Source organism: Balaenoptera physalus (genome assembly GCF_965194825.1).
Source record: "Balaenoptera physalus genome assembly, chromosome: 9".
NCBI classification, from domain to species: domain Eukaryota; kingdom Metazoa; phylum Chordata; class Mammalia; order Artiodactyla; family Balaenopteridae; genus Balaenoptera; species Balaenoptera physalus.
In genome coordinates, this window is record NC_138888.1 from 32730011 (window position 1) to 32750891 (window position 20881).

The 20881-nt window shown below is 35.8% G+C and overlaps 1 protein-coding gene across 9 annotated transcripts in view; it reads right to left on the minus strand.

The window, feature by feature from the left end:
• L3MBTL3 (L3MBTL histone methyl-lysine binding protein 3) overlaps positions 1-20881 on the minus strand; it is a 125073-nt gene that overhangs the window by 45348 nt on the left and 58844 nt on the right. For all 9 annotated transcript variants that reach the window (XM_082474575.1, XM_082474574.1, XM_082474579.1 and 6 more), the window contains 3 exons: positions 11215-11291; positions 8194-8279; positions 6328-6438 (listed from right to left, as the gene is read on the minus strand). In XM_082474575.1, coding sequence (XP_082330701.1) covers positions 6328-6438; positions 8194-8279; positions 11215-11291 — 274 coding nt within the window. The remainder of the gene's footprint in view (positions 1-6327; positions 6439-8193; positions 8280-11214; positions 11292-20881) is intronic.

A 20881-nucleotide genomic window follows, 5' to 3' on the forward strand; every position in this document is an offset into this window, starting at 1 on the left:
ATCAATGTTCCCGTAACTCATGTTCCATTTGTTAAATTTTACAAAATTTAGCTATCTTCATATAGCAAACAAACTCAATCCTAACAAGTCAGTGGTTCTCCAACCTGGATATACACTAGAATTACTCATGATTATTGAAAAGAAGAAGAAAAAAAAATACAAAAATGGCTGAGCCCACCAAGGAGGTTCTGAACTTATAGGTATAGCTTGGGTTCTGTGCACCTATATGTTTACTTAACTTCTAAGTAACTCTGCTGTGCACTCAGAATTGAGTCCCACTGATACTAAACAGGACACTACTGTACAGCAATATGGACTCCAAAAATCTTAATATCATCATAAATAATAGGGTTCTTTTAAAAATTTCCTCCCATATACCTTCAAGAATATGTTGGGGCTACTATATCTGGTGATACCATAACCCCTTCCTACTTTTCATTAAAACTGACATCTCAGTTTGGCAATGAAAAGTCATCTATCTTAGATGACAGATATACCTTAGTTACTGTAAATAAGTCTAACATCTCCTACAAACTAGGTTGGCCGGCAATCGGGAGAATCTTAGTACTTTAAGGTTAAATTTCAGCGTTAAAATTTAATTTAGATATTATGAACAGAGGTAACAATACAATTCTCTAAGTCGCAAATGCACTTAAAAACTGCTACCTAATCATTTATATGTGGAATCTAAAAAATAATACAAATGAATATATATGCAAAACAGAAAGATACCCACAGATATAGAAAGCAAACTAGTGGTTACCAGAGGGGAGAGAGAAGGGGGAAAGAACAAATTAGGGGTATGGGATTAACAGATGCAAACTACTATGTATAAAATAGATAAGCAACAAGGATATATTGTACAGCACAGGGAATTATAGCCATTACTTGTAATAACTTTTAATGGAGTATAATCTGCAAAAATACTGAATCACTACACTGTACACCTGAAACTAATAAAATATTGTAAGTCAAGTATACTTCAATTAAAAAACTGCTATCTGAAATTATGTGAACATTAATAATATATACAAAATTAATATTAACCCTAATTAATATTCTTACTCTGGAAGCCCAGATGAAATAAATTTATTAAAGTTTATATAATTTCATTTCATCTTTACTACTTCAGTCCCTGGCACATTAAGAGGCTTTAAACAAACAAAAAATCAGACATTCTAGTAATGGTAACTGATAGCTTTTCTCTTGCTGGGTCCTATATTGAAATGAAATCAAATGCCTGACAAAGAGCAAGAGAGGAAGATAAACAAACATACCACACAAAATATTTAAACATTGTACAGAACATAAAAAGACATCCAAAAATATTTAAAATAGAAATGTCCCAGTATAAAAACAGTTAAACATAAAAGCAACTCAGCAACAAGGCTGAATTTAATTAAAATTCTAAAGAAAACAGACTATTACGTATCAAAGCATAGTACAGATGATTTAACTTACACATATTTAAAATTATAGTTTAGAAAACTGAATACATTTTTTAACCTAGGAGTGTAATTTGGACCCTTTATAAAAAGTTAATACTCGTTATTGAAAATTTCAAGATTAAGGCAGATAATATTTTTAGAAAGCACACTATTTCTTTTTAAAAAAAAATGATTTGGTTGTATTTTCTGTTCAGGTGAAAGGCAACTCAGTAAAACACATTTTAGACCCAGGTGCTTATTTCTGCTCTCTTCTGAAATGAAAGTTATGTTTGAAAAGGTATAAACCCAGAAGGACAAATGGAGAAGGAAAGTAGCTGATAGGTGAGAAGTGGCGACGATGTATGTGGAGGGCAGAAGCAGATGAGGGAGTGCTGACCCACTGGCAGAGAGTGGGTGGGTTGCAGCCCAGATGCCTAGAGAGGGAATGCAGGCCCAGAGTGAACTGGCTCACAGTGCAGAACCCAGAAGGACTCAGTATGGAGGCAGCAGGTATGTGAGGAGGTCTGGAAAATGACAGCATTGGCTCAAACTCTGAATATGGAGTGGTTAGACCTCTAGGTCTGATCCTCTATGCCACCCACCAAAGTAACCGCCGCTTCAGCAACCCTGCAAGAGTAGAGGTTTACTTTCTAGAGACACAAGCATGGAGGTTTTAAACTCCAGGACAATGGTGACGGGCCAGACAGAAAGCACAGGGACTGAGTGAGAGCCTATATCCTCCAACCCCATCCTTCTCCCTGCCTCACACAGCGGCCACCAAGTTTGCCCCTCCCTAGGGAGGAGACTAGAAGAAACACAAAGACTCTAGACCAAGAACCCAGATGCTGAAGAATGGGGACCTCCCTATGAAAAAGCTGGCTCTCTGCTCTCTTTTCCCACATGAAGCCCAACAGCCAATAACGCCCACCTTATTGACTAAAAACAACTAATGTTGAGCGCCTTTTCTTACTGTGAATAGCCAATCAAGGACTTGACATTTGAAGAGAGGCTCTAATGTGAAAGCAGAAGGCAAACTAACTCAAAGAGGAATTTAGAGAAAATAAAAGGAAGCAGAAGGAAAACTATCACTGGTGTCCTCAGATAAGAAACAATATTGCTTCAGGAAATAAAAAGAGGATGCCATTTTGAAAGGGGGGAAGGGAGAAGACTAGAAAATAAGAAAAAACTCTTGAAAATTTAAAAAAAACATAGTTGTAATTAAAAATGTAATACAGGATTTAAAAAATAGAGTGGATATCTCTAAACAAGTAGAAAAAAAAATCAGAGAAGCATAAGAAAGAAAATGTAAGAAAATTAGGGGGTCCATCCCAGAGGTTTAATACCAGAGTAGCAGGACTTGCAAAAGAGAACAGTGAGAGAGAAGGAAGTCATCAAAGCAATAATGTAAGAACATTTCTAAAAACCAAAGGATATGAAACTCCACAGTGAAAGGGTATTAGTGCCCTGCATGATAAATGAAAAAAGACCCTCACACCAAGGCACGTCACCACAAAACATCAGAATATCAGGGACAAAGATGGTCTTGAGAGTTTCCAGAGAGAAAAGGTACATCACCCAGAGAGAAGGAACCCAATGGCCTTGGATGTCTCAAAAACCAACACGATGTGGGAAGACAGCAGAACAATGCTTGTAGTTTCTGAGGGGAAATGATTCTCTACCCCATCACAGTATGAATCAAATGAAAGGCCAGTATATTGACATGTTCAGATATGCAAAGAGTCGAAAAATATGCCTTTCATACATCCTTCCTCAGTAAGTTACAAAAAATTTGTTTCAGCAAGGTAAGAGAGTATACAAAGAAATACAAAGCAGGAGACTCAGGAAAAATGAATATACAATATAGTGTGTTGGCAAAGAGGCGTCTCAGGATGAAAGCTGTGTGTGAGGCTGAGAGAGTAACCATGCTGATCAGAATCGGTGGCTGTTAAGCTGTGGGAAGAAGGGTCCAGGAAAAAAAGAAAGATATAGGTGCAAGATTCAAAAATACACTTGAGCTTTTCGACCAAAAGACTTGTCAGATTTATTGGAGCATTTGTTAAAATCTAGTAAGAACACAGACAATTTAAAATCAAAATACAAATTAATTACTGACTCTAGGAAAAACCAAGTATCATAAGAAAAAGACTCCTCTGCTCAGCAGTGAACAAGATTTGTTTACGACAATAAACATGGAAGAGTAAAAAAAAAAAAAGAACAAACACTGTGAAATAATTACTGAAAGGATAAGGGGAAGGGAAGGATGACAAGATCTAAATCCTGAACTACCAAAAGAGGAAGGAAATAAATATATTTAAAATTGATGGATTCAGAAACAGCAGAATGCAGCTATTATTTTTTTAAACTGCAGATCAAATGTCATAAGCAACAGCCAAAAGAGTTGAAAGTTCTTGCCTCTGGGGAACCAGACCTGGTGGTGGGGATGGAGAGGGCAGAACAACCTTACGTTCTGTCACAAAAACATAAAAGACGAGCAAAAATATTCTTGTCATTTTTCTTCAACAGCAAAATATACTAGGTTTAAAAAAATTTAACTGTAATAACTCAGTGTGAAATATTATGTATTACATAACTTAAAAAGTTGATTTTATTTAACTTAAGAGTTGATTTTTATCCTTGAGAAACTTAAAATATTACACTACACTAATGACTTCATCTCTATTTTCTGCTTTCTTGTCCTTCCTGAAAAAGAAAAAATAAGCGTTCTTGCTATATCATCTCCCATATTATTAGAAAAACTTCTACTGTTGAAAGTGTCCTGTATTTTCACAAGTCTCTGATGAATCCTCAGATTGAGTTACTGTCACCTGTTCACTAACCTTTTGTGGACTTCATAAAAAAACAGATATTTGTCCACTGGTTTATGTTTAGCTATGAAATTCATTCCAGTAATTATAAAAGATGATTGTCAACTATATACCTCATTAGCCAGTTCTTTTTTGTGTATTAAAGACTGACCTGGATGTTGTACTGGAAAGAGAATTCAGCCAGAAGCAAAAAGAGCTGCTTTTCTCATTAACTAACTGAACCATCCACTTTAGAGTATTTGACCCCTCTGGACCAAAATCACAAAAGTAATATGTGTTCCTGAAACCAGGTAATTAAAAAGAAAAACCTAATCACTTATAATCTTAACAGAAAATCACTGTCATTATTTTGCTTTGTTTATTTCCATAACTGCTTATGTATGGGTGTGTGTATATATATATATATATATATATATATATATATAAATATATATATATATATATACACACACACACACACACATATATATACACATACATATATATATTCTTTTAAAAGACAATACCAGACATTATATATAGTATTAAACCCGAATTTCTCACTTGCCAAAATTAAATATTCTTCTAAAATATGAAAAAGCATGTAGACGTATAGTCATTTATTTTTACCCATCTCCCACTCTGCTTATTCCCAATGTTAAATACCATAAACCACTGGCTCTGTTATATCCTCCTTGCAGCTTTTATCTTTGCATATTCCTTTTGGTTATTCCTTTAACATAAATTCCTAGGACTGAAATTCCTGAATTAAAGGGTAAACAACATTCTAAGACTTTTGATGCCTATCACCAAACTGCTCTCCAGAAAGGCTGAGACACTTTATACTTTGACTAGCTGTATATGGGAATAAACTTTCTGCACCCAAGCCAAAACACTTCTTTTTTCAATTCTGACCAATTTGATTTATAAAAATAATGTATTACTTAATTCTACATTTCTAAGGAAAACTAACAAGAAAACACACTTGAAAAAGATTAACACAGGTCTTCTATTACTTATAAAATTTTCTAAAATGTTATATGATTACGCAATCTTAAAAATAGTGAATTAAATGCTAAAAGTTCTATTTTATGGAAATACTACATTTGTACAGGATTTTCATGTTATTTATAATTTATTTTCCTATATATTATCTCATTAGAGATACATGAAGATCTGATTTATTATTTATTATTTAAAGAACATGAACTTAGACTCCTATAGCTTAGGTCCGTGACTTAGTTCTGCCACTGCCCATAATTAATAAGTAATTTATTCTGCGCCTCAGCCTCATTGATAAAGTAATAACAATAACATAAATCTCCCACACTGCTATCACCACAAATATCAGATAATGGAGGAATACTCCTACCCTGTAAAACTCCATGTAAATCTAATGTCTTGCTGCTATCATAACTAGTATTATTCTTAACAGGAACTCTAAATGATCCTGTGAGGTAAGTAGAATGCACATCATTCTGGTTTGAGAGTGAAGTTAATGCTGAAGCCAAAAACAGAGACGACAGCCTGAAGCTCCTCACCCAGAACTGCTACTACACTTCACTCTATCGCATTTGGACATGGACTGAACCCATCTTCTTATACGTTTGTTTACTTTATGAGAGGTACTTGACTTTTATTAATCTAACTCTAATAAAATCTGACTTTATTTATAAAAATATTTCTCTTCACTTGTCCTATATGAAAAAGCAGGATATTCTGAAAAGTCGACATGCACTATACCCCATAAGAAAACACTGACCTTAAATATTTTTAAAAAAGAACACACTACTGGAAAATGAAGTATTATATCTTCTCCTGAATAGATTACCTTAATATGATGTATCTACTTTTTTCCTCCAAATATATACTTAAAATATTAAAAGTCAGTCATAATTAAAGAGAAAACTTATGTAAAGTAAAAAAGTGGAAAAATACTGACTCACAAGGATGTGCGCAGCCACTTAATTTGCATATTTCTATGGCTTTACTAATTTAATTCTCAGACTTCACAAATTAAATGTCTGCTAAAGTTTTCATCTAAGATGTCTTGTTAAAAAAAAAAAGACAAAACAAAACCACAACAGAACACTTACTTTTATTCGGTGATCATCCGTGTCTGCAACTGTTGCTACTCTAATAAACATGGGATTTCTTTTGTCTATGACCTCAAGCTTCATTTTTTTCTGGAATCCATGTGGAGGTTTCTGCCATAACAGAAAATTTTATACAGTGAGATTCAGAGGAAGGGAAGGTGAGCTCTATGTCACAAAGACAGAATTAAAAAAAAAAAAGATGAGCTATTAAGAGAACTAGCCTTTCAAACTCAAGTTCCTAGAATGGCTTTCGACCTCACTCTCCCTATGGAAAAAATAATCCAAAATCACATGGCCAAGCCCACAGGCAATAGAAACAGCCTGAGCAACTAGTCACAGGAGCAAACAGAAAGCCAAAGATCTTAAGATGAAACTCAAAATACTATGGTTTTTTTGATTAGCCATAGGGATGACGAGTTTCTTCTCATTAGTTGGAGGTGCCTTGGCAAAAATCAACAAACATGAAAATTATTTTTAAAAAAGAGGGAAGAACCTTCAAGTGGCAAAGATGAGACACAGAGATTAGAGGTGGTAGTGAGACCAAAAAGCAACAGATGTCTTTTTAAGAAGAGAATTAGCAATCAAGACACGCAAGATGGAATTGCTCTACTAAGAACAAGAATGAGGACCTACAGCTACCTACACCTCAACACTCAGCAAAAACCCATCAGCCTCTGAAAAATTTACGGGCAGAAGGCAAGGTGATTGCTAATGGGTGTAATAAAAGTGTTACTGTGAAAATCAAGTGTGAAAATTATGTAAAGGATGCAGAACAATTAATGCAAGGTACCTAAAGGCCAAACGAGAGAAATCTTAATTTTCTCTCTGATATCACTGTGACACTAGATACGCAGACTGAGCTTGATGTAATTTTATCCAGTTCAAAGCAAAGTGCAAAGCAGCTCTTCTTTGTACGAGGCTATGTTAAAGTTAGAGAGTCAGGTAAAATCCATAAATATAACATGACTCTAAACATTACTCATTTATAAATCCTGAATTTACTCTCAGATGGAATCATACATATTCTTTGATATGGCTTTTCTTCATGTAATATAGTTTTTCCTCTCAAAAATTTTGATGTTTTTTTCTTATGTATTTGGGTCCATGCCTACTAATTAATTCTATCATTAAACATCCTAGAAATTTATGCACAAAACGATCCATTAAAGAAAAATGTTTTTCATGATAGACTGTTCACATTTTTTTAAAAAAAAATCAAGTATTTAAAATATCTTTCTTTTCCTTTAAATTCATGGGAAAATACAAATTATAAAGATGTATGAGATTTAAAAAATTTAAAAATACATTTCATTTCTTATTCTTCCCTTGCACACAACTGAGGTTAACTTTGAATCTTAATATGCAAGAAGCAATGACCCAGAGTTAGAAAGATACTATTATAAAAACAGACGACCTTGCATTTTGGTAGTCAAACATGCTGATTTATAGCAATAAAAGAAAAAAAAAAAAAAGCCCAGCATCTCATCTTGCCATAAACAAACCCAAAGGGATCATCAAATATAATTTTCATTATAAAACAATATCTCTTCCTGTTTGGTCTTTCAGAATATCTAGCTGGAAAAACAGAAGTGTGCTGTACAACCAACTCACTGCAAACCAATTCAAATATAAGTATTTTCCAAGGAGACTTTAAAGTCCAAAATGGAAGTATTTTTTAGATGCCAACGACAAAACCCCCAGTAACAATTTTGCCTTTCAAAACTGTAAAAATTCAGAAACATCTTCTTTGGTCTTCTGTTTCTCTCCTATTCCTGTTCACCAATACTCTTTCTGTTCTTAAATTTCAATGACTGAACACTATCATCAACACAAATTAATCAAATATTGTAAAATATAATATCTCACCACTTTGAAAGCTCTTGCAGGAGCAGGTAAAGAATTGGTTTCTTCTAAGTATTTATCCCAAGAAAAATGTTTCACATTTGGATAACCTAAGAATAAAAACAGTAAATCCTATCAGGTTTAACCAAAATGATAGTGAGAACCACAAACCGACCTATAAAATTATGAGATATTGTTATCATTATAATGAAGAAAATTATGTTCATATTACACAAAATAACTTTAAACTGGCTACACATTCAGAACTACTTGTAATAATGAAACCATTTTCATCTAGATCATGATGTCTTTATTAACTTTTAAATGAAAATTTAATATATACAATTTGCATTCTCAGGTAAGGATAGTCTTAAAACACAAAATACACACAAACATAAATACCCTTTAAAGTCTAGCAATTTTACTTCTAATAATCTAGGAAAAATTTCATATGTGTATACAAAGAAAATGCATCATTGTTTGTAAATGTGAAAATGTAAAAACCAGTTAAATGACCATCAATATAGAAATGTGCAAAATATATATATATATATATAGTAAGTGTAAAATAGAAAGCATTTATTAAAAAGAATGAGGCACGTTTATATATATCAATATGTGAAATATTCCACATAGTCATATTGTTAGGCCAAACAAATAAGTTAAAATAAATCCTGGAACAGTATTAACAAAATGTCTAAAAACAAATATCCTTCCTCCCTCCCACCCTTCTTTTGTTTCCTCCAGAGTCCAAAACCCAGTAGGAAGACATGAGTAGGAATTAATGTTGGCCCAGTAGGGTAGGAAATTGGCTACTTTATATAGTCCCCTTTATGGGGACTGAAAAAATAAGTAAATATACTGGAGACAATAGAAGCCAGATTTCTCACTGGCTAAAAAGAGAGGTATAAATATGAAAAGTGAAAAACCAGAATGAATTCAGTGGTGTTGGATGTGAATTGAAGCTAATGGTATAAATTCATGGTTTTCAATATCTACAAATGCATATAGAAATACACATAAATTTTTTATATGTTTACATAACTATATTTCCTATGTCTACTAAGAGGCCGGAAGCAGCATTAGTCCAGTAGCAGTAAGCACACCTAGTGTCTAGGTCTTAGTGTCTAAATATCATTCTCTATGAAAAGGAACCATGGAGTCTGGGAGAAATGGGTGACTTCAGGGTTGGGTCAGGGAAAGCACAAGATAAGCCTAGCTGTAGCAGAAAATAGGAAATTCTCCAAAAAATGATAAAAAAAAACATGTCAAAAGGACATAGAAATCAGCTTAAAGGGGCTCCCACTGGCCAAATCTGAGAAAATCTGGCCATAAAAATAAATAAGGTACTGTAGTAATGGATTATAACCCATTGATGACAATAGTAATGTATGGGTCCATGCTGATATAAATAAGCTGAATGATAAATAGGAAGATGAGAAAACTATTCTTTGCAGAAGAATGTCAACTAATTATGTACAAGGAATGATGAAATCAGAAAAATTACCATTTAGCAACTGTCAGAATAATAATTCACACTAGAAATATCAACAGATGCTAAAATTAGTGAGTGACATGGGAATGAAGTGCAGGATATTTATACAATCTCAAAGTGTCTCCCACAAATACTTATCAATTACAGAGAGAAAAAAAAAACGACATCTGTGAAGAAGCCTGGTAACTACCACCTTGATCAACTACTAGTAAAAATCAACCAGTAATGACACAAACGGACATCAAGTGCCACCTGAGAGGATGCAATGAGAACACAGCACTGTTTCTGTGATATTCCTGCCAAAAATGCATACCCTGGGTCTAATTACGAGGAAGCACCAATCATGCCCAAATTAAGTAATATTCTACAAAATGACTAATCTGTAGTCATTAATTCTCAAGCATATGGCGGTCATAAAAGTCAAGCAGAGCCAAGTGAAGGAGACCAGAGAAATATGACAACTGAGTAATATGCCTGATCCTTTGGCTATAAATGACATCACTGGTACAACTGACAAACTTGAATGGGTCTCTGGTTCAAGGGTATAGATGAGCCACTTACTGTTCTTGCAACTTCTCTGTTCATTCTACTGAATTATAAAAGTCCATGAAAGGAGACAGAAGACTTGGTAATCTGCCTCACATCAGAAGTCACTAATAATGCCTCACACCACCCCTTCCCAGGGTACCTAACCCAGTGCTGTGAAGACACAGCCAGGAACCTGTTGGTCACTGGTCCTGTTTATTTACTGGATCCCTGATGATGACAAAAACGATGATAAGAAAAAAAAAGATCATTATCAAACTGGGAAATCCAAAAGAATCCTCACAGCAATTTAGATGGTGATAGTGGCAATCACTATTCACGGCTCCTAATATGACATAAGCCACAGGACTCAGGAGGACTGAATGGGAGAAATCTTCCAGGCAGCAACACAAAACCATTTTGGGCCACAAAACCATTAATACCTTGCTTTAACACTTTACAGTTTATGTAAATGCTCTTTCACCTTCAAAACAGCTCTGTAAATCAGTAAAGGACAGGAGCTTTTATCTGTGAACATGGGAGAAAACTCAGAAAGTGGAAGGGACTCGCCTCTCCCATCACAGGAATGGTTGGTGCCCTGAGTGAGTAAAAGATCAGGTACTAACTGAGAGGCAGTATCAAGGAACTGGGGACAAGCCTAAAACTGACACCAGCTGGTAGAATGGAATAAGACAAGTATTTGAAGCTCCAAGCTGAGTCTTTATGCTTACATGCTGCAGGCAACAACCACACAACAGCTCCTAACAAACCAAGGAGGCATCCTTTCCCTGTGATAATGACAGTCTTCATCACTCACAGGAGTATCCACAAGCAACCACATATACCACAGTGATGCTCTGTGTTAGCTAACCACCCCGTCATTTCATATAAGCAGCAGTCACGGCACATTAGTGATATGCTCAAAAACTCATTGCCTTATGATGAAGACACAGAATCTGTTCTTCAGCACATGAAAATAAACTCAAATTGACATAACAAACAGTAGACCCACAATCAACACAAACCTGGAGGAGTAATAAGGGTTCTTCGATGTTCTTTACACCAACCAACTGGATGAATGTGTGGGCTAGAGGCTTCACACCTGTAGGTTATATAAATTTAAAAATCGTAATTATCAGGATAAATTCTCAAATACTAGTAAAAGTTCAAAAATGTTAGAGATTGTGAACACCTTATACAGAGTTCTATTTTTTACAATCTATCTAATTTGAAAAAAATATTTGCTATACCAAAGGATTTTTCACTCTTCCAATGTATTAGTACCAAGTAGATTTTTATCAGATACATATCGTATGAACTTGATACCAGGGAAATAGTTTTTGTTCCCACACAAATTGTGTTATATTCCACAACTTCAAAAATAGCAAAAATTAAAAGGTAATAAATTTGTGTGAGTGTGAGTGAAGGGAAGTCCAGGACATTTGCAAGGTTTTGGGCATGGCCACTAGAGAGTATACCTACCGTTTTTTGAGACAGGAAGAATGCAAGCACAGCCTGACATTCCAAACAGTGAGTTAAGAGTTCTGTTACTAACATGTTTAATAAACAGGTCAAGAAGTAGATAATGAGCACAAAAATTTGAAGTTCAAGGGCAAGATCAAGGCTAAAAACACATACTTAGGAGTCATCAGCATTTGGGATTGTATTTAAAGCCATGAGCAGAGATGCGACCATCCAGAAAATGAGTACAGAGAACAGAAAAGAGAAGAGAAGAGACAAAGAAGTCCAAGAAAGAATGACTAGTAAAGTAAGAGAGAGAAAGAAAGATGAAATCGATTAGGTCAAATGTTACTGCTAGGTCAAAGAAGAGACAAACAAGAACTGACCACTGGATTTACCAACATAAATGTCATTAGTATACTTGAAAAGAGCTGTTTTGGTGGAGCTGGGAATGGGAAAGGGCAAAAGCCTGAATAGAGGGGGTTTAAGAGAGAGTGGAAGGAGGAGATTGGTTCAAGATGGCAGAGTAGAAGGACGTACTCTCACTCCCTCTTGCGAGAGCACTGGAAGCACAACTAACTGCTGAACAATCATCTACAGGAAGACAATGGAACTCACCAAAAAAGATACCCCACATCCAAAGACAAAGGAGAAGCCACAATGAGATGGTAGGAGGGGTGCAATCACAATAAAATCAAATCCCATAACCACTGGGTGGGTGACTCACAGACTGCAGAATACTTATACCACAGAAGTCCACCCACTGGAGTGAAGGCTCTGAGACCCATGTCAGTCTTCCCAACCTGGGGGTCTGGCAACGGGAGGAGTAATTCCTAGAGAATCAAGACTTGGAAGGTTAGCGGGATTTGACTGCAGGACTTCAACAGGACGGGGGGAAACAGAGACTCCACACTTGGAGGGCACACACAAAGTAGTGTGCACATAGGGACCCAGAGGAAGGAGCAGTGACCCCATAGGAGACTGAACCAGAACTACCTGCTAGTGCTGGAGGGTCTCCTGCAGAGGTGGGGGGTGGCTGTGGCTCACTGTGAGGACAAAGACACTGGCAGCAGAAGTTCTGGGAACTACTCCTTGGCGTGAGCACGTCCAGAGTCCACCATTAGCCCCACCAAAGAGCAGGGTAGGCTCCAGTGCTGGGTCGCCTCAGGCCAAACAACCAGCAGGGAGGGAACCCAGCCCCACCCATCAGCAGACAAGCATATTAAAGTTTTACTGAGCTCGGCCCACCAGAGCAACACTCAGCTCTACCCATCACCAGTCCCACCCATCAGGAAGCTTGCACAAGCCTCTTAGATAGCCTCATCCACCAGAGGGCAGACAGCAGAAGCAAGAAGAACTATAATTCTGCAGCCTGGGGAACGAAAACCACATTCACAGAAAGACAGACAAAATGAAAAGGCAAAAGACTACATACCAGATGAAGGAACAAAATTAAACCCCAGAAAAATAACTAAATGAAGTGGACATAGGCAACCTTCCAGAAAAAGAATTCAGAATAATGACAGTGAAGATGATCCAGGACCTCGGGAAAAAAATGGAGGCAAAGATCGAGAAGATGCAAGAAACGTTTAACAAAGACCTAGAAGAATTAAAGAGCAAACACCTAGAAGAATTAAAGAACAAACAGAGATGAACAATACAATAACTGAAATGAAAAATATACTAGAAGGAATCAAGAGCAGAATAACTGAGGCAGAAGAACAGATAAGTGACCTGGAAGACAGAATGGCGGAATTCACTGCTGTGGAACAGAATAAAGTAAAAAGAATGGAAAGAAATGAAGACAGCCTAAGAGACCTCTGGGACAACATTAAACGCAACAACATTCACATTATAGGGGTCCCCAAAGGAGAAGAGAGGGAGAAAGGACCCAAGAAAATATTTGAAGGGATTATAGTCGAAAACTTCCCTAACATGGGAAAGGAAATAGCCACCCAAGTCCAGGAAGTGCAGAGAGTCCCAGGCAGGATAAACCCAAGGAGAAACATGCCAAGACACACAGTAATCAAACTGACAAAAATTAAAGACAAAGAAAAATTATTGAAAGCAACAAGGGAAAAATGACAAATAACCTACAAGGGAACTCCCATAACGTTAACAGCTGATTTCTCAGCAGAAACTCTACAAGCCAGAAGGGAGTGGCATGATATATTTAAAGTGATGAAAGGGAAGAACCTACAACCAAGATTACTCTACCTGGCAAGGATCCCATTCAGGTTCGACAGAAAAATCAAAAGCTTTACAGACAAGCAAAAGCTAAGAGAATTTAGCACCAGCAAACCAGCTCTACAACAAATGCTAAAGGACCTTCTCTAAGTGGGAAACACAAAAGAAGAAAAGAACCTACAAAAGAGACCTGATAACAATTAAGAAAATAGTAATAGAGCATACATATCAATAATTACCTTAAATGTGAATGGATTAAATGCTCCAACCAAAAGACATAGACTGGCTGAATGGATACAAAAACAAGACCCATATATATGCTGTCTATAAGAGACCCACTTCAGACCTAGGAACACATACAGACTGAAAGTGAGGGGATGGAAAAAGATATTCCATGCAAATGGAAATCAAAAGAAAGCTGGAGTAGCAATACTCATATCAGATAAAATAGACTTTAAAATAAAGAATGTTTCAAGAGACAAGGAAGGACATTACATAATGATCAAGGGATCAATCCAAGAAGAATATATAACAATTATAAATATATATACACCCAACATAGGAGCACTTCAATATATAAGGCAACTGCTAACAGCTATAAAAGAGGAAATCGATAGTAACACAATAGTAGTGGGGGACTTTAACACCTCACTTACACCAATGGACAGATCATCCAGACAGAAAATTAATAGGGAAACACAAGCTTTAAATGACACAATAGAACAGATAGCCTTAATTGATATTTATAGGACATTCCACCCAAAACCAGCAGATTAGACTTTCTTCTCAAGTGCACATGGAACATTCTCCAGGACAGATCACATCTTGGGTCACAAATCAAGCCTCAGTAAATTTAAGAATACTGAAATCATATCAAACATCTTCTCCGACCACAACGCTATGAGATTAGAAATCAATTACAGGGAAAAAAACATAAAAATCACAAATGCATGGAGGCTAAACAATATGTTACTAAATAACCAAGAGATCCCTGAGGAAATCAAAAAATACCTAGAGGCAAATGACAATGAAAATACGATGATCAAAAACCTACGGGATGCAGCAAAAGCAGTTCTAAAAGGAAAGTTTATACCAATACAATCCTACCTCAAGAAACAAGAAAAATCTCAAATAAACAATCTAACCTTACACCTAAAGGAACTAGAGAAAGAAAAACAAACAAAACCCAAAGTTAGTAGAAGGAAAGAAATCGTAAAGATCAGAGCAGAAATAAATGAAATAGAAACAAAGAAAACAATAGCAAAGATCAATAAAACTAAAAGCTGGTTCTTTGAGAAGATAAACAAATTGAGAAACCTTTAGCCAGACTCATCAAGAAAAAGAGGGAGAGGACTCAAATCAATAAAATTAGAAATGAAAAAAGGAAAAGTTACAACGGACACCACAGAAATACAAAGCATCCTAAGAGACTACTACAAGCAACTCTATGCCAATAAAATGGACAATCTGGAAGAAATGGACAAATTCTGAGAAAGGTATAATCTTCCAAGACCGAACCAGGAAGAAATAGAAAATATGAACAGACCAATCACAAGTAATGAAATTGAAAAAGTTATTAAAAATCTTCCAACAAACAAAACTGCAGGACCAGATGGCTTCACAGGTAAATTCTATCAAACATTTAGAGAATAGCTAACACCCATCCTTCTCAAACTCTTCCAAAATATTGCAGAGGAAGGAACACTCCCAAACTCATTCTATGAGGCCACCATCACCCTGATACCAAAACCAGATAGAGATCCTACAAAAAAAGAAAATTACAGACCAATATCACTGATGAATATAGATGCAAAAATCCTCAACAAAATACTAGCAAACAAAATCCAACAATACATTAAAAGGATCATACACTATGATCATGTGGGATTTATCCCAGGGATGCAAGGATTCTTCAATATAAGCAAATCAATCAATGTGATATACCATATTAACAAATTGAACAATAAAAACCATATGATCATCTCAATAGATGCAGAAAAAACTTTTGACAAAATTCAATACCGATTTATGATAAAAACTCTCCAGAAAGTGGGCATGGAGGGAACCCATCTCAACATAATATAGGCCATATATGACAAACCCACACAGCAAACATCATTCTCAAAGGTGAAAAACTGAAAGCATAAGATCAGGAACAAGACAAGGATGTTCACTCTCACCACTATTATTCAACAGAGTTCTGGAAGTCCTAGCCACAGCAATCAGAGAAGAAAAAGAAATAAAAGGAATACAAACTGGAAAAGAAGAAGTAAAACTGTCACTGTTTGCAGATGACATGATACTATACATACAGAATCCTAAAGATGCCACCAGAAAACTACTAGAGCTAATCAATGAATTAGATAAAGTTGCAGGATACAAAATTAATGCACAGAAATCTCTTGCATTCCTATACACTAACAATGAAAGATCAGAAAGAGAAATTAAGGAAACAATCTGATTCACAATTGCAACAAAAAAGAATAAAATACCTAGGAATAAACCTACCTAAGGAGGTAAAAAACCCGTGCTCAGAGAACTACAAGACACTGATGAAAGAAATCAAAGATGACACAAACAGATGGAGAGATATACCATGTTCTTGGATTGGAAGAATCAACATTGCGAAAATGACTATACTGCCCAAAGCAATCTACAGATTCAACGCAATCCCTATCAAATTACCAGTGGCATTTTTTACAGAACTAGAACAAAAAATCTTAAAATTTGTATGGAGACACAAAAGACCCCGAATAGCCAAAGCAGTCTTGGGGAAAGAAATGGAGCTGGAGCAATCAGACTCCCTGACTTCAGACTACACTACAAAGCTATGGTAATCAAGACAATACGGTACTGGCACAAAAACAGAAATATAGATCAATGGAACAGGATAGAAAGCCCAGAGATAAACACACGCACCTGTGGTCAACTAATCTATGACAGAGGAGGCAAGGATACACAATGGAGAAAAGACAGTCTCTTCAATAAATGGTGCAGGGAAAACTGGACAGCTACAAGTAAAAGAATGAAATTAGAACACTCCCTAACACCATACACAAAAATAAACTCCAAATGGATTAAAGACCTAAATGTAAGCCTGGACACTATAAAACTCTTACAGGAAAACATAAGAAGAACACTGTTTGACATAAATCACAGCAAGATCTTTTTTGATCCACCTCCTAGAGTAATGGAAATAAAAACAAAAATAAACAAATGGGACCTAATGAAACTTAAAAGCTTTTGCACAGCAAAGGAAACTACAAACAAGACGAAAAGACAACCCTCAGGATGGGAGAAAATATTTTCAAACGAATCAACGGACAAAGGATTAACCTCCAAAATACATAAACAGTTCATGCAGCTCCATGTTAAAAAAACAAACAACCCAATCAAAAAATGGGCAGAAGACCTAAATAGACATTTCTCCAAAGAAGACATACAGATGGTCAAGAAGCACATGAAAAGCTGCTCAACATCACTAATTATTAGAGAAATGCAAATCAAAACTGCAATGAGGTATCACCTCACACCGGTTAGAATGGGCATCATCAGAAAATCTACAAACAACAAATGCTGGAGAGGGTGTGGAGAAAAGGGAACCCTCTTGCACTGTTGGTGGGAATGTAAATTGATACAGCCACTATGGAGAACAGTATGGAGGTTCCTTAAAAAACTAAAAATAGAATTACCATATGACCCATAATCCCACTACTGGGCATATACCTAGAGAAAACCATAATTCAAAAAGACACATGCACCCCAATGTTCATTGCAGCACTGTTTACAATAGCCAGGTCATGGAAGCAACCTAAATGCCCATCGACAGACGAATGGATAAAGAACATGTGGTACATATATACAATGGAATATTACTCAGCCATAAAAAGGAACGAAATTGGGTCATATGTAGAGACATGGATGGATACAGAGACTGTCATACAGAGTGAAGTAAGTCAGAAAGAGAAAAACAAATATCATATATTAACGCATATATGTGGAATCTAGAAAAATGGTACAGATGAACCAGTTTGCGAGGCACAGAGACACAGATGTATTGAACAAACATATGGACACCAAGGGGGTAAACTGGGGGGCAGGGGTGGTGGTGGTGGGATGAATTGGGAGATTGGGATTGACATATATATACTAATATGTATAAAATAGATAACTAATAAGAACTTGGTGTATAAAAAATAAATTAAATAAATAAATAAAATGGAAAGCCAAAAAAAAAAAAAAAGAGAGAGAGAGTGGAAGGAGACGGGAATAGCTAACTCAAAAAATACATTTAAGGGGTTGTGTTTTAAAAGGAAGCAGAGAAATGAGAAATTAGAAAAAGGGAGGTTGTTGGGTTTTTTTTAATTTGGGACATACTTAGGGGACGCTGGATGAGGCATATATGGAAATCTCTGCACATTAAGTTTAGAATTACTTCAAAATAAAACTTTTTTTTAAAAGATGGGAAATATCACTTCATTTATTCAAGACATATATGCTGAGCGACTACCATGATCAGGGCACTGTTCTAGGTGCTAGGGCTACAACAGCTACCAAAACAAACAAAAATCCCTTCTCCTGCTTGGGTACTGTAGGAATAATTCAAAAGAGAGGGATGACCTATCAATGCAGAAGAAAACTCACTCTGTGCGAGGGGGCAGAAAAGCGTAAGAGCGGGGGGACATCACGCACAGTTAGAGAGAAGGTTCGATAGAGATCAGAAGGGTGGGGAGACAACATGGTGGGAGCATGTGGACCTCTCTTTTGAGCATGTCTATTTTGTCAGTGATACAGGAAGCAAGCTTATCAACTGAGTGGGAGAAAAGGAGAGGGGTTGTGAAAGATTTGAGGGAGTAAAAAGGGGAGTGAAATTTCCTGGAAGAATAGACAAGGACATGTAGCAGGATTATGGGGCAGGACTAAGGGCCCCGTTGAGGTTAGCAGTCATGAAAGTGAGTTAGGCCAGTCAGCATGTGGCGTCTTTCTCCAGCTATATTCAACCGCTCAGGCACAGGCAGAGAGTAGGCAGAAAGTCAGATTCAACCAGAATTGGGATTTTGCCAGGCAAACACAATATAAGGAAGTAAAGGCTATACTTACAAGGGAGTAGTTATAACAGTATTACAAAATATACAGGCATCTAGAGGCATATTACAATTAAAACCTTAAAAAAAAAAGTTGGTAGAACATTTCCCATCTGTGTTCTCAAAGAAGATAGGAATCATGAAGTTTAAAAAAAACGTCAGGACCCTATGATCAAATATTTGAGGAAAATAACACATCTCCCTCTTAGAGATTTACAAAATACATCATTGGCATATTAAAGCCTGAAGTTATTCTACACCAGGTATACTTCACCTTATTTCACTTTGCTTTACTGTGCTTTGTAAAGATCACATTTTTTTACAAATTGAAGGTGTGTGGCAATCCTGTGTTTTCAGAAGATGGTTAGCATTTTTTATCAATAAAGTGTTTTTTAATTAAGGTATATACATTGCTTTTCCAGACATAATGCTATTGCACACTTAACAGACTACAGAGAACTTTCCAGGAAATGTTGTAAGTGAACTAACACACAGTCACCACTTTCCAAGTCAATCTTTCCAAGTGAGCAGCTCTGACCAGTAACACAAGATGAGCTGATGGAACCCCAATTTAATGCTGATTTTTCTCAAAATCATTTCAATAGAAAGTACCTTTAAATTTATAGTTGAAGGTTTTTATTCACTTATTGAATATCTCCTACCCACTCTCCCTTACACTATTATTTTTCTTAATCTATATAGGGTTACATGTGTATGTGTATGTCATTATTTTAGAAATGTGAAAGGAAGACATAATGCCGCCCAGTTCATATGGCAATTGGTACATTTCTTACACTATACATTTTCATAAAAGATATTTTAATACCCAATTCCTTCCGAGGCATTATTATAAATTGTATAAGCAAAACTATGGAGCTCGATTTCCAGCTGTACTATTCTTTCCTAGACAATTATTTGGCTATGGATTATTAGTAATGATGCAGCCTTTATTTTAGAGAAATTTTTATTTTATTCTAGGGAAAGCTGTTAATTGATACAGGGATCCTTAAAAATGAAAAAATAAATATATAATACTTTAATTTTTTTCTTCCCTATTTAAGACAACTATCAAGTACTTCTAATTATCTGTCAGGTTCATGTTGATCGAAATAAAAGCATTAGACATAATTAACTCTTTTGATTCTACTGGATTTCTCTATAAATTACAAGTAAGGAAAATACTGTATCATATTTTGGCCACTCATTCCTGTATTGCCTGAATCTTATATAAGGTTTTAATATTATTTAAATATTGATCAAAGTCACCATCTAAAATAAACCAGGAAACTGTCTCAATAATGAAAATAAAAATAGCCCTATTTTTATCTAGTTTACTTATAGCTCCTCAATAAACAAACAACACTTCGTTCAGAAGTTGGAAGGCTGTGAAATCCTTTGTTACTATTGAAACACAAGTCATCTCTTAGTCCCATCTAGTGTTCAGAAGCAGAAATGTAACCAAGAAAAAATATATTGAAGAACAACTAATGGTGAAAAGTTTGGCAAATCGTTGCTCCCTGTGCCTTTCCTTTCTTTCTTTGGGGTTTTATGTGTATTGTTAAAGAACTCCATTTCAAAAAAAAATTTTTTTTGAAGTCCACTTCACAAGTAAGTGCAAATTATTTATGAAGGCTGCTAAGATCCCATCAGACCTAGACTGGTAAATAATAACAGAAGTAATAATTCATGAAAAATCCATGTTTGTAATATAAAGTGAGCAAACATTAAGATCCTCATTTTATGGAAACACTGAGAGGTTAAGCGATTTTGGGTTAAAAAGAAAGGGACCCTGGTTGTATCAGTCACAGCCAAAAGCTAAACAAAAGTAAGGCACACATGCTGGGCTCCCCAGATCTCGGCAGAGAGTCAAACAAGAACATTTCAAGACGCTCACTTAAGGAAAACCTCAAAGTGTTCATTCAGGCAATGGTTTAGATTCTTTGAAGAAATACAGCACACT